This window comes from Thunnus thynnus, chromosome 17 (genome assembly GCF_963924715.1).
Source record: "Thunnus thynnus chromosome 17, fThuThy2.1, whole genome shotgun sequence".
Taxonomy (NCBI): Eukaryota; Metazoa; Chordata; class Actinopteri; order Scombriformes; family Scombridae; genus Thunnus; species Thunnus thynnus.
In genome coordinates, this window is record NC_089533.1 from 25,353,839 (window position 1) to 25,369,669 (window position 15,831).

The 15,831-nt window shown below is 39.7% G+C and overlaps 1 protein-coding gene across 1 annotated transcript; it reads left to right on the forward strand.

Annotated features, from left to right (window-relative positions):
* The first annotated feature begins 161 nt into the window (after nt 1-161).
* LOC137168189 (homeobox protein Dlx3b-like) lies at nt 162-10,448 on the forward strand. The gene is made up of 4 exons (XM_067570693.1): nt 162-1,014; nt 1,146-1,822; nt 4,964-5,148; nt 7,704-10,448. The coding sequence occupies exons 2-4, from the start codon at nt 1,261-1,263 to the stop codon at nt 8,133-8,135; spliced, it is 1,179 nt and encodes a 392-aa protein (XP_067426794.1). The 5' UTR covers nt 162-1,014; nt 1,146-1,260; the 3' UTR covers nt 8,136-10,448.
* Nucleotides 10,449-15,831: the final 5,383 nt, after the last annotated feature.

The window sequence follows — 15,831 nt, forward strand, 5'->3', positions numbered from 1 at the left end:
ACTGTAACAAGTTAATACTTTTATATTCAAATATAATATTATATTTTAGACAAGATTTTTGATGCGAGTATAAAATTGGTGTAATATTCACATGGAAATGTGATCACGTTTGAGAGATTCAAATTTAATGTTCTAATCAGGAGACATTTCATCACAAACTGACTATAAATACAAGTGTGTTCACCTCTTAACCTTCACCTGATGAAGAGCATCTGTGGTTGAAACTATGTTAACCATGTACACTTTAAGTAGGAGAAGTGGGGAAAAGAGCAGTGTGCAGGTGTGTTTTAATTTAAATTTCTTTTACTCATAAAGTTACTCACTACTCGACGTTTTTTTCAGTTTTGTACTTTTTCTCCTACTTCAGTACATTTAGGCTACATGAGTATAGTTTTCAGCTACTCAACCCGCCTCTTGTTGAAACAAACTTTTCATATTTCATTTAGATGTGTTTTCACAATCAGTTTTAAATTAGTGCATTTAGTGCACCTGGTAGTTTGGTATAAATGGGTTAAAAGCTCATGATGTTGTCACTATTTCCTGAGTATCTCCGCTTTCATGTAAAGGCCTTCAAGCGGGTCAATAGTGACATCTGGTGGTGAGATTGTGTCACTGAACTAAGCTCAACTCCAACAATTGAGGGAAGTTTTTTCAACCACCAAACTGTTTGGGACGAAATGTTTTTAAGTTACAGTTTATATTAGTAGTTTAGTTTGTGACAAGAAGGTTTCTCTCATGTTTTTATTGTTTTCACAGTGAGGTTTTAGTGGTATATGTGCTTAAGGTTTATTGCAGGTTGTTTCTCTCCCCTGAAGCAGAGGAGAGGCCTGGGGCCCATGTCAACACATGTAAAGAAGGAAAAGCCTTTTCTAAAATAAGCCTTGATCAACTGTAGATAACTCTCAGCATGGGTTGACAGCAGCGCTTGGCTCTAGATCTGCATATGAATGGGACGCAGCTCCGTAAAGCTACTGCGTAAACACTCCTTATCACAACACCATTATGCGCAGTGTGGTAGGTAAATCTTTATCTTTTCCGCTGACAGTCATTCATGTCGTTTAGCCTTCGAAAAACGTCGAAGTAAATGTTAGTTAAAAGTTAGATGACTTCACAGGCTTGCCAACTGTTTATGCGTTCTGGTACAGGCCTGTGAGGAGAGGCTTACTGGAGGTTTCTGTGGGGAGAAGAAGGGAGCCAGACAGGCGACAGTCAGTGCTTTCTTGGCCTCGGGGCAGAGGCAGGGAGCGAGCAGACGAGCCAATGAGAAGGAGACATCCACTCCCTCTGTCCTGCCCGGCTCGGCTCAGCTCGGCGCGCCCTGTAATTAGGAGCTCTAGTTGGGTTGGGCGCCGCCACGGTGGACAGCCTGGCTGCTGCGTCAAGGGAGTTTGGGAACGCCAGCTCCAGACTGCGAGTGTCTCCGAACACTCCCGGTTTAGACTTCAGAGCAAACATCAAAGTAGCCTCAACATGAACGGTCAACCATCACCTGTCTTCGAGGAGAAGAAACCTTCCTTACCCGTGGCTGGGAGCTCCATCTCGGCCACCAAGGATTCTCCGACCCTACCCGAGTCCTCATCCACAGACATGGGCTTCTACAGCGGCCAGAGCGCGCTCCACGGCTCGCAGGATTTCTACGCGGCGCAGCAGCCGTACTCAGCTCAACACATGAACCCATACGCGTACCACCACTACAACCTGAACGGGATGGGTCCCGGCGGTACCTACCCTGTCGGCAAGACAGAATACCCGTACCCGCATGCAACATACAGAGAGCACGGTGCGTTCAGCAGGGAGATGCAGGCAACGCTGCAGGACGGTGGTAAGTAACCAAAAAGTTAGAAAACTTAGTGCATAATATCTGATCACTGGGTTCATGTTAGTTTTGGATCATTTTAGGGAAGAAAGAATTGTAAGATCAACAACATTTCGACAGTTTCCCCCCCTACACATCCTCAACATCTTTGTCCAACAATGAGAAAAGCCACGCTGACCACCTGAAGCTGATGTATGGCAAGTGCTCATGTCTAGCCATAGAAACCCAATAATTGCACAGCAGTTTTACGCACGCACGAGGAAAGTTATTTTTCTTTGTTGGACGTGGTCAAAGTTTTCCGCTGCGTCCTAAACTCCCCTAAACTACCAGCTGAGCTTGAAACTACATCTCAGGCATATTTTTGGAACATTTAGTTGATGCTCTCTTATTCTAAATCTCCATCAATCATTATCAAATAATAATTCAATCATGTTAGAGTGCTGACATTTCTTTATATTTTCAATATTTACTTAATACTTTTATATTTGAAACACTATTTGTTCAGGAATAGCAGCATTCAGGGTTAATGACTTGTTACTTTTCCAACTGTAAAGCCTTAAAGAAGTCTTGAATTCTCTTACAGGCAGGTGAGATTTGCTCTCTCCTCCTGCTAACAGGTCAGAAATAGGTTCTCAGTCATATTTGTTTGGGGGAAGAACTCAAAAAAAACCCAAAAACGCAGTGAGTCATTTATCGTCAGTGGAGCAGCTTCTGATTTTGCATCACAGGGATATCATAGATTGGTATCTCTGCACTGCAGTTGAATTTCTATAAATTCAAATGGGATTTTCCGTAGGTGTTCATCAACTTTGCCAGCCAGCGTCACAAGTCTCTAGAAGAAATAATTTAGTGACCTAAAGTTTTAGAGGAGAGTAGCAGTGAGGGGGTAATCTGTGGGGGAAAAGGAAACAAGAGATCATTTCTAGTAAGGTGAAAGTTAAGCTTGAAGCTTGAAGCTTGAAGCTTGAAGCTGGCCTGGTAATCATTGTGTCTTTGAACTTCTTTGGGATTCTGTTTTCATAGGAAAATGGAAGGCAGCCATGGCCTAGTTCTAGTCAGTGACTTTTCAACTTCACCTCTGTCAGAAATGAAGAACTGATTCATTAACATACAATACTACACAATACAATGTACACTACATGGGTATACTATACAATGTGCACTGCATGGGTAGCCTAAACAGTCTATGTTTAAACAGATAAACTAGTTGTACAATAATACAACTAGTTTACATGATAAAAATATTAGATGAAAACTTCCGTCAGGAGTATGATAAGAAAAGTGATGCAGTGAGGTCACTAAACTCAAACACAGACCTCACAGTAGTATCACAAGAACATATAAGACAATGTTTTAAACAACAAACATACTTTTGGCTCTTTAACATCCATTTTCAGGCTTTTGAATCACACAGTGTTCCAAAGCTTTTTCTTTCTGTTCTACCTGTGAGCTTGGAAGGTGCGAACTACAGAGGAGAAACAAACTCGACAGACTGGTGTACTGTTTTTGACATTCCAGTTAGGAGTTGACTCCTGGAAATGGCCCTGGGGGACTTTGGCCCACAGCCACATCAGGTGTCACGACATGTCAGTCAGCCTTGGCCTTTGAATCGTCCAACAACGACGGCTCCTTATCACGCAAGGCATGTAGCCACGCCTAGATAAATAAATAAATAAACAAATGCATAAATATGTGAAGCATGTCTTTCATAAATACAGATAAATGAACAATATAAATAAACACAAACTATAAATATACGAACAATGTAGATAAACAATAACCACATAAGAAAAATAATGTTTGTGCCAAGCAAGATACTTAATCTGAATGTCATAAATGAATTAAATCATAGGTATTGAACTATAGAAACAGCGCTGTAGCGCGGATTGTACCAGTACTGAGAGTCCAGGTCCTCCTAAAGCACAGCCACCCCGCTAAGAAAATTTGGACCTGACATTAACCAGAGGGTCTTTATTTATTTATTTTTTTTAACTTTTTATAATGCATAATTTTTATATATATAAATAATGTAGAAAAAAGAAAAAAATATTTAGTTATATTTTCTAACATGAAGGTCTAAATTATGTTTAAAACTTACCCTCATATTAAAAGCCTGCATACTAAATCCTTTAATTCTGTTTTTCTTTTGGTAAAAACGTCGTCCACTCAGAATATGCTGAGTCTAAAAATACTAGAATCTGCCTTTTAAAATACTCACCATGTGTACGATTTGAACTGTAGAGCGTAAACTCCCCCCACGTTGATAAAACCCCCAAATTTCCAAAAATAGCAAACAAATGACCTCAGTGTCCTCAACGGAAAGAAACTAATGCAGTGAAAAGTTCAATTTAAGATCATATAAACTGATGAGCATATTCACCACAGAGTCTCTGTCAGTATATAAAGATGTATGTTAGTTTGTAATAAATACCGGCAATATATTTAAAATTTTAAAAATCCTTTTCATGAATTATGATTACTTAAAAATATCTAAAGTTAAATGTGTTCAAATTAAAACATATGAATATATTACATACAATTTGTAAATAGGTGTAAATGTAAAAATATATTTAATATTGTGATACTGGATTCCATTTACTTTACATAAACAGTATAGTTAATGGTGTTTTTTTTAATGTGTTGTTTCCCAATTCAAGGTAATAAATAATCGGTTGTATACATATAAAGCAGACAAAAAAAGAAATCAGACACAAGAATAACATCACTAACAGAGAGCGATGTATACAAGCGGGCCTCCAGGCTACATGAAAAGCACCTATAAATCTGCGTCTCCCTCCCCGGCTGTGGGAGACACTCAGACCAAAATTATAAGCTCAGAGTGCTGGCGGAATTTCTTTGAAATTTCGGGGTTGTAGCGGCCGTGGCTATTTTTGTGCTACAACCTCTCTGCACAGTATGCCCTGTACAGACCTAATACAAGTTTGTTCCATTGTTTGAAGAAAATAGACGTGCTAGTGTGAAGAAGACTCATATGTGTGTGTGTGTGTTGCATTTTATAAGATCAGAGAAGAAGAAGGTGACAGTACCACGACATGACAAGTTTTGACTGTACTTTTTGAGCACCCAAAAAATCTCTATAGGAGTATTGCAGGAATATTACATATTTTGTACTGTTTCCTCCTGCAGTGAAAGAGGAACCAGACGTGGAGGTTCGGATGGTCAACGGGAAGCCCAAGAAGATACGCAAGCCCCGCACCATTTACTCCAGCTACCAGCTGGCAGTCCTGCAGAGGAGATTCCAGTCGGCCCAGTACCTGGCCCTGCCGGAGCGGGCCGAGTTGGCTGCACAGCTGGGGCTCACACAGACACAGGTGAGGCTGCAGGGAACATCTGCCAGTACAGTGATAGAAATATAATACTTAATACACATTTTCTGATAAAAATGTAAGTTAGATCTTTAATGGGAGTTGCAGTTTAAGTTGCAACTCTGAAAGCAGTTGAAGTGTCAGTTGAAGTTGAAGCACTGAAAGGATTTGAAATGTCTTCTGAAGCCCTGTAGGCAGTTGAAATGTCAGTTTGTACGTAGACACTGAAAGTAGTTGAAGTGTGAAAGATGAAAGCAGCTGAACTGTCATTTAAAGAGTTTGGGATGATAGCAGTTTAAATGTCAGTTGAACTGTAAATGATGAAAGCAACTGTGATAGTTTAGATGTACTGTAAATAGTTGAAGTGTAAGTTAATATGTAAGGATTGAAAGTGGTTCAAATGTCAGTTGGGGTATTTGAGCTGTCAGCTGACAAGTAAAAATTAGTTAAGTGCCAGGTGATTTGTAGAGGTTAAGAGCAGAAATCCCTGTTCAGTTTGTAGATCCAAAGGCAGTTGAAGTATTTGTACTGTAAATAGTTGAAGTGTCAGTTAGCTCTAAGTTTGACCATTCCATGCCAGACACACAAAGAAAAAATTTGAAAGGGTCTGAAAAGAGCATGAGACAAATTGAGCTTCTTGGTGAAAATATGAATGAGTACGGAGAGGTTGAAGAGGAGCTGAAGAGGTCTAAAGATTGGCTGAATGTTCAAAGTTTGGACATTACAAGAAATACAGTTTCACTAAAATATAATTTTAATTATATAATTAAAATTTCAAGATCTATCAGGAAAACAGAATAGTAGAATATACTTACATACAAAATGTTACAATGCAGTGCTCTAATAGACTCCCCTAAGATGAAATTTAACAAAATGAAAAACAATAGAATAGAAATGAGGTAAATAATTATACATTTGCCAGAATCTTAGACAGTGATCCGAGGCAGTGCTCTGACTTGTTACTGTGGTGTCACTCTGGTTTATGCGGTCATACTCTGCCCTAATGATTTACTAACACATGAATTATCTTCGCTTGAGTGATAAAAGACAAAACTTGTGGCGCGGGTTGTGTTGTCATGGCTGCTGTAAATCATTGTTCAGTATTATACTTGTGTTACACGCTTTAGGAAAACAAAGGCACGAGCTCGGCCCCACTTGAAACGTGTGATTGCCATGTTATATGGTTTGATGCCCTCATGGGTGTTGTTTACACAAATAACAGCATTACAATAGCTCACATAATATCATAATATTACATTTAAAAGAGCTATAAATAATCCATGACATTACCTCCATCTGGCCACCAACATTTCTTAGATAGTTGTCTGTCTTGTGCTATTTGGCGGTTAAATATTATTTATTAGTTGCCTCATTTATCATTAGTAAAATGTATTTATTGCTTTATTAATTATTACTACATCATTTTTGAAGGAATTATTATTTTTGGCAACAAGTGTTAAGTAGTCGTATTTGAGGAATAACTGAACTGACAGTAAAACAGGTAAATATTGTACCTGCTAGTTACCAAAGTTACCAAGTGACCAAAGCAAACCGACAGACTATCAATAGATCAACAGATTTGTTTGCAGAACAAGCTGATAACACAACACTGAAATATTATTCCTGATATGGGAAATGTGTTAGCAAACAGTTGCTTATTTACACATCCAGCAGACATGGAGAAACATTAGCATTAATTCGGAATCATGTCTTTGGTCACCTGATCAATGTAAGTCCAATATTTACTTCCCTTTTAGCTCTATTTTTGGTCTCCACCAACCTCTGAGTCTTACTGGCTGCTAAATGTTCCACTATGTTCACCAGCCAGTTAGCGGCTAACTTTGTCTATCTGCTGTTTGTTGTTGGGCAGGTAGTGTACATTGGGTTTATTAACTGCTTGCCGTGGTTTGAAACAAGGTTGATAAGAGTGGAGTTTACAGGGAAGAAACTAAAACAATTAGCCAAGAGCAGCTAAATACAAGCTAAATATGCTAAAAAAAATAAAGAGAAAGAGAAAAAATACTAATAGTTCAGCTTTAAAACTGCTCTAATACATTTTTTATATTAACAGTGGATCAAATGGTTACATATACCCACAAAAAATACTACAGTTCACCTCAGCTCTTTTAGGGTCTTTGAGTTCATTGTTTTGAACTCAAAGACAACTTCACTGATTCAGTTTACTTTCACTTCACCTCACCTCTCTTACTCTCATCAACCTCATTTCCAGTCTCAACAGGCAAACAAATCTCATAGTGGAGCATTTAGCTGCTAAAGAGCCAGATATTTCCCCTACGGAGTTGATGAAGACCCAACCAGAGCTAAAATGAGAGTGACTACTGTACAACGTATGTTGTGTGGACAGAAACATTCCATATAAATGAACTGCTGGATGCTGAATTAGGCGATTATTTCATGTTCACCATAACAATTTAATGTGGCATCAGTTAAGTGTTTACAGGTTGTAACGTGGCTCCCAAGTGACAAAAAAGATCAATTTACATTTTTTCAATTCCTTCATTTCTTTAAGTTGCCTCAATATTTGACGCTCTTCATTTCAGGTCAAAATTTGGTTCCAGAACCGTCGCTCCAAATTTAAGAAGCTCTACAAAAATGGAGAGTTTCCACTTGGGGAAATTCCTCTTGAGAACAGCCCAGACGCCAGTGATTCTATGGCCTGCAACTCTCCTTCATCCCCAGCTGTGTGGGAAAACAACAACAGCAACAGTAACACCAACAACAACAGCAGCAGCACCAATACAAACAGCGGCAGCAGCAGCATTAAGAATAATGCAATGCTGGATCCTACCAGCAGGGGGCAGGGTCCCTATCAGCCTCCTGTTGATTCCTCGCCCGTCTACATGGGGGAGTACACGCACCAGAACTGGTACCAGCAGCAGGGTGCACATTTAGGTCTGGCACAGTCGGGCCCAACGCACCACACACCATCAGCAGCGCCGCCAGCCACACAGAGTATGGGAGCTGTTTACTGACTCTGAAACACTACAACGCAGTTTGACTGGAGCCCTGCACTTAAACACAGCAGGGATTTTTTTGGAGCACTATTGTGACCAGAAACACCTGACAGTGATCATCAGACACGAGTCATGACTGTAAAACCTGACATGATGTGTAAAACAGGCTGTTCTACAGTAAATATGGATTGAAAAAGTGCTGTCCTCACTTACCCTGTTCTCCTCGGCTCTGAAGTTTATGAACTCGTAACATAGAAGTTATTTTCCAGGGCTGAGGCCAATAGTGACATTTTTGTTTGAAATCACTGATAACTGATAATATTTTGTGTAATATTTAATATTTTAAACATGACCATATTTATGCCAAAAACCTCCACAGATTCAGTCTTTCCCTTACAATTCTCTTCTTGTCATGGCTGGAAGGGTCTCTGACACAGCATTAAAACACTAAAACTGAGTACTACTGAAATTCTCCTTTAGCTTTGCAGCAAATGAAAGCCCACCACACCAGCATGGCAAACATTAAGTTACGTGACTGTTTGGTGTAGCTGTGGTCAGATACTATGTTAAAGGTGGACAACACTTAAAGGCTGATAATCTGGTAAAATACAACATCAGTATCAGCAGAGGGGACTAACCCTGGAGAGACACTGAAATCAGCCATCAGAGGGTGTTTTGAACAGCATCTATTTTTTAATAGCATGAATTGCAAAATACAACCCTCTAATCACTGAATTAAAACACATGTTTCACTGGGAATATGTTGTGAGAATAATAACATCACGGACATTCAATGGACACTTTGTTTCTGTGGCTCCAGTGCATTGTACCTGCCATTCACAATGTGCTGTCCAAATCATGTTTGCGTCCATATGTCATGTTTTTGTCCAGAGGCTTTTATTTAACTGTGGCAGAGGGTTGTGTGTGTGGAGGTGAAGCTGGGATTAAAGGGTTACACACAACAATGGACAAGAATGTCATGAAAGTTTAACTGTGGATTTAAAGTTGAACTTTTAATTTCATGTTGTCTAGATTTGGCTACAACTCATGATTATTTTCATTATAAATTAAACTAGCAATTATTTTCTCGATTAATGGTTTAGTACATAAAATGTCAGATCTTGTTTCATCCGACCAACAGTCCAAAACCTGAAAATCTTCCATTTACAGTTAGACAAAACAGAAAATCTTTGCATTTGAGAAGAATGTTTGGCATTTTAGCTTAAAAAATTTAAACAATACTACTCCAGGGCACTATTATAGTTGTGTAAAGGACCTTAACAAACTTAATTTCAGATCTGAGTGCAGCTTTTTGCTGCTCAAACGTGTTTGACCTGCAAAAAATGTCCCTTTTTAAAATTTCTTCCCTCCCACCTGACCCCAGCTAATGTTTTCCAGTTACTAAAGACTCATGAAGTCAAAATGTTCTCGGCGGACTGCGAGGACATCTGCTGCAGAACTGGATCCCAAGACATGCAACTGATAAGCGATGTGTCAATGATGTGTATTTGAAGACTGCGTAATTTGTCACTGTTGCCATGACAGCATGACAAAATATCATCATAATGCCGGCATCAGCAGCAGTTTGACTAAGCCAATTTTGGCATGGAGGACAACGGAGTGATGGAAAGAAAGCAAAAGAGCCAACTGATTTTTGGGAAGTAATTTTGGTAAAAACTCAAGAGTATTTGATAAGCTTTATTTTCCCCCCAAAATCCATTTATAATTCATAGTTAATAGATTTTTTGGCTGTTAAAGGGCTTTTCCAGATATTTAGTGTCTCACCTCCAAAAAGCTGGGGGACATGCGAGAGAGACATAAAAAAAGGAACTGTCAAAATCTTATCAGCGGAGGCTAAGATATCCTAACTTTAAGTCTCTACAGTATAAATCAAGCTCCAAAAGCACAGAATCCTACAATTCCCATAATGCAACTCGGCATGTCTTTCATTACATCCTCCTTGCCTGGTTAATACCCACATCTTTCAATCTTTGTGTCCCCAATTTTTAACACAGGGTTTTGTTATGAATTTGGAGTTTCCACCATGACATCATCTGACAAAGCTACCCCTGTAAAATCATCGTTGTGGCCCTTTAATTCCTGCTCATAAACACTACAAAGCCTCTCAAATAGGTCCTGTATGCTGAAAATAACTATCAAGAGCAAAAGTGATACAGAGTTGGTGCTGAAACATTTGAAAAAGTAGTTGTATATATTGTATGAACACATGTGCCACACTCAGGTCTTTTATTTATAGTGTCAACTGTAGAGCAAAAGTGGCACAACAATCTGTGCATTAGAAGCATTTTAAATAAAGTTTCTATATTTTAATCAGCTACGAGTGTATTATTTTTTCTGTAATTATGTGTGAATGGAGTATTGTAAACAGCACACAAACACACACACACACACAAAGGTGTTGAAAGTATGCTGACGGTGCTTTCCTGGTGTGCCTGTCAGCATGAGTCAGACAACAGATACAGGTTTCACCCATCTATATATTATACACACACGCACACACACACACACACACACACACACACAGACTGCGTGTAAAGGAGGTTGTGGGAGGTGACAGTGCAGCAGACACTCTGGAGTCTCTGGATACTAATAACACACCGCTGACACAGAGAAAGACGGTTGTACACTTCTTTCATGTGGCACACAGTTAGAGGGGAGGAGTGTGTGTGTGTGTGTGTGTGTGTGTGTGTGTGTGTGTGTGTGTGTGTGTGTGTGTGTGTGAGTGTATGACAAACAAGCTGCTCTCCAGGCTCTTAACCAACCAAACCCACAGGTTAGCCAACAAAAAGAGGGCGTGAACAGGAAGAAGAAACAGGGAAACTTTCAAACAATGTTGTGGAGCCAAACTAAGACCTTAGAATATTAATATACTTAGAATGTTTTCTTTGCAGTTGTGTGTCAGACATTTTGGTCATTAAAAGGAAATTATTCAGCATTTTGGGAAATACCCTCTTTTGCTCTCTTTCCGAGAGTTAGATCAGAAGATTGATATCCATCTCACATCTATACATTCAAGGAATAGTTTGACATTTCAGGAAATATGTTAATTGTTGCCATCCTGTTGAGGGGGATTGATACCACTCTCATGTCTGTATGTTAATTATGAAGCTAGAGCCAGCAGCCCTTTAGCTTAGCTTAGCTTAGCTTAGCTTAGCACAAAGACTGGAAACGGGGAAACAGCTAGCCTGGCTTTATTCAAAGGCAGCAATCACAATCGCTAATTAACTTGGTATGTCTTGTTTGTTTAAAGGGTAGCTACACACTCAAATTCTGCTATAGCTTCCTCCCTTACAGCATATTTAAAAAATGCATACGTTACCGTTGTCAGCCCTGAATATCTTGTTAAGCTCTTAGGAGAGGAGGAATAAATCTCTCGTTCATGTACGACGTCTCTCCGCCATCTCTTATCAGACGCGCTAACGCTACCAGCAGCTCTGTGTCAGAGTCACAAACTGAGGCTACAGTTAGCCGGTGTTCTGCTATTTATACTATAGCTGCACGACAGCTGTTATACGGAATAGAGCCCCGGGTGTGTATGGTGTAGTTACCCTGTAATCTGCACAAAAACCAAAGAGTAAAAACGACACGTTGTGGTTACAGAATGTGCCAGACTGTTTCTTGGTCGGGTGCAGTAACTTCCTGGAGTCTTGTAGTCACAGAGAGGTCGCCAGGCAACCAGTGGGCACTCCAGGAAGTTATTGGCCCTGACTAAGAAATCGTCTGGCACATAACCCCCATAAAACCTTCTTGTTTTATATTTTGTTTTTTGAGATATATCGTGTTAATTGGGGCAACAGTGGATTCAGACAGACTGTGCATTTTATAGTCCCCAACTGACACAGCCCATTGTCAATTGACAATTTTGTATGCAAACAGATCATTACAGATCAAATATTCAGTTTTTTCCCATGTTTGAGCAGTAGTTCATCTTTCAAATAAAAGTTGACAAGCCTGGTCTATTTCTATATACAAAGGCACACATCTCCCTTTCCTGGTGGCCTTGAAAGCTCAACGCACTGCGACTTAAGGGTCAGTTTATGGTCGATCAGAACTGTTTTATACATTGTGTTGTCCACCATGTCAGAAGTCAAAAGTGTTTACAATTATATTGTTTAAATATGTGTATTTTTAGATACTCTGTCCTGGTATACATTCATAGTGTCGTACGCGGCTGTTCACATTAAAACTGACTGAAATGGTTCTGTCAGGAATGTAAAAAGAGAGCTAGAGAGAGAAGTTAAAACCCTGATAACTTTCTCACCTCTGCACAGCTGGCCAGTCACTGCGTGAAGTGGGTGTAAATGTCAGATTGTTGGGTTTGGAAAATTACAGAAATGGCCGCTCACAGCCCACCTAACTCAGTCCTGGAAAGGTGTGGAGGGGGTTTCCACAGCTATCCAACAAGCCCGTCTGACAGAGTATACCAACCACGTAAGAAAACACATCCAAAGACACAGAAAACATGCAAATGAAGAAAACATCAGTTTGACAACATATAGAAAAAAAGGCTTCAAAGTGAGGAAACAAATACAGAAATGTGTGGCAAAAACAGAAAATACAACCAAATACAGAAATGCTGCAAGTTGCACAGAACATAATAGAAATGACTTACAAAATAAATAGTAGTCCAGTGCCCCAAAAATTAAACAATGCACAATAATACAAATGTGTCGTGTATTAATCATATTATAAAAAATAGGAGCACAGTATGATATTGAGTGTTTGTGTATTTATTTGTGTTTTCTCACTTTGCAGCATTTTTCTCTAATCACTGCGTGCGTTGTCAAATTGGTGAAAATATTTTCTTCATATGTGTGTCATGTTTTCTTCAGTTACAGTGCATTGAGTGTTCAGGGCCACCGTACCTTCCTCCTCCATAAGCAGGAGTGTAGATAGGCCATCTAAAATGTAGTTTAAAAATGTAGTGAGGAAAATATGTGACTTACATTAGGGAAGGGCAAACAGACATCCACATTATCATATCATGTTCACCTGAACCCACAACTGTGCAGGGTGTGGACCCGAACCACAGATCTTGTAGGACAGCTTCCATGTTTGTTTAGGCTCTTACCTTCCTGTGCTGAGCCCTCAGCTTCCAGGTGTCAGAGAAGAATGTGTCTGAACATCACAGGGAGACAGACAGAATGGGCCAACAGGGGCTTGTAGCGACCTGTGACTGGTGCACCACAGGAAAAACGGTTTTCACCAAAGCCATTGTGGGTTCTGAGTAACAGATTATGGTTTTAAAAAACAACCACTATCTTATATTCCTGTGATTTACAGCTATGTGACATGCCAGGTGGATTTGCGCTTCTATACTTTTCATAGTTATGAATTCTGTGAATCTGTGTTGGGTCTACAGTAGTCTGTCTAGATTGTTTTGCCCATGTATGTGGATTAAACAAATGCGTGATTATTTATATCACCACGAGAAGCTGGATGAAGTGTTAGGAAGGTGAGCCGAAGTGACAGTTTTACACCTCTGCTCTTTGGCATTCACGGGCGGGAAAAGGCTGGAGAGGGTGAGACGAGGTGATGACATCAGCTGCTGCGAGCTGAGCGGAGAGGAAAACTCAGCAGCGGAAGGAAAGTTTATAACAGTGTCCTGAAAGATATGGAGCTGACGTTACTTTCCTTTCCTTGCCTCCAGCCATGATCTGCACACCAGGGTTGGACTGATACGTGTTCTTGAAAGCCGATACTAAAGCCAACACCTGTATAGATTTATTTTTACAATCAGCACATTTAAAAGCACTCATCTTCTGTTATTGAAATCTTTTTTTCAGTATAAAAAGTTATATAGGTGATTATCTCTACATTCACTGCTAAATTGCATAATGGAATTGCTAGTAGCTAATACTACATGATTTCCATTGTGCTAATTCACCTCTGGAATTGGTTTGAAACGCATTCTAGCCAGATGTGGAAAGAGTATAAATGCATATGTGATGTTGAGTCCTCCCAAGTATAACTATGTCACTTATACACTGAAATTATGTGTTAATCTCAGCCTCAATAAGCGGCTCAACAGATTTCAACACATAAAACCATACAGAAGACACACCAAGCTGTTTATCTGAGTGGCTGAAGTGAATGAGAGCCTGTGTAGACAATAAATCTTTTATCTCCTTCGTGGTTATCTCTACACAAAGTGAAAAGTTGGTTGAGAAGCATTCCTATGGAAGCCCAGCATAATGGTAAATGATGTAATGATCATTATATCCTGCAGTGGGTATCAGATCTACTGGGTTCTCTGACAGGTGATACCATTCTCTAGCCCTGACCTAACGTACCTTTAAACTGCCTTAATCCTTCTCTCACCTAAGCAAAGAGCAGATACTTGGCGCCTTGACGAGGCCATATATCAACACTGTATCTATTTATTGGTGCCTTGATAGGCAGTTTAATCTGAATTATATCCGTGCTTATCTAGCTCCACCAGTCTTACAGATAGCTGTGAGTTGTATCAGAAACGTTTCCACACACGTTCTCTGACCCAATGCACCCTGCTAACCCTGCAAACTGTGGCCCAATTGGCTAGATAAGCAGCTTCGTCTGAATGCAACGGCCTGCCCAGTTGTCCGACTGTATTTCCTGCTCATCTGTTTCCACTAGTCTTACGAATAGTCACTGATAAATATGATTCATCCATGTGTTTGTGTTAGTTTATGGATGGCTGTTAGCCAGCTAGCTAAACTGCTGAAATTAGTGTGTGTTTAAGTGTGTCATTTGGTGTTTTTGGCAGTTAACGAACAGCTTCAGGTGCATTACCACCACCCTCTGCACCAGAGTAGTACCCATCACCCCACGACTGACAGGTCGACTGATCCAGGCTCACAACTTTCTTTGCTTTATTAATTATTATTCAAATATTTGACAAATTTTCAGAATATAAATCAGCAATCTAACCATTCTCACAGGTTCACTTTTAATGCATACAAATATTGACAACAAGATGACCGATATCAGCCAAATATATCGGTCTAACTCTGATGAATAGTGCATTACGCAAACCCCCACATGTGCACGCACACACACACACACACACACACACACACACACACACACACACACAGGCCAATGTCTGCGGTATCTCAGTTGCACTTAAAACTAAGAGTGTATGTCTTTTTGCACCACATGGGTCAAGTTTAACAAGCAAATATAAAGTGACCCCTGCTGTTTATGACTTGTTTTAATTAATGTGTTTTTTTCCTGTGTCTCTCTCTCTCTGAATATGTCTCATTCTATGAATCTCTCTCTCGCTGCTTTCTACTCTCTGGGGGGTTACATGCTGTCATCTGCCCAGTAGCAAGTTGTGAAGTCTTCAGTTTTATAGTTTTTACATTTTTGTCCTCACGCAAGCTCTGGAAGCTTTGCTCCTCTGTTTCCTATGCATCTTCCTCTTGCTTGGTGTTTATTTTTTTGACAGTGATATCATCAGCAATCTACAGTGAAACTCGCTGAGATGCTGATCATAAACCATCGCATTCCTGACATCTCCTCTTACCTTGCTCCTTTTAAGTTTCCATATTAGAAAGCTTTGGTGATAGAAAATAAACTGCTGCTTTTAATAAACGCTTTCTATGAACATCTTGAACAACATATCTGTGATAAAAAATACTAATAAATGATTTGATAAATGATGAATGACACAATCTATACGATCTTCATCAAAGACCAGTGTTTGGAATAT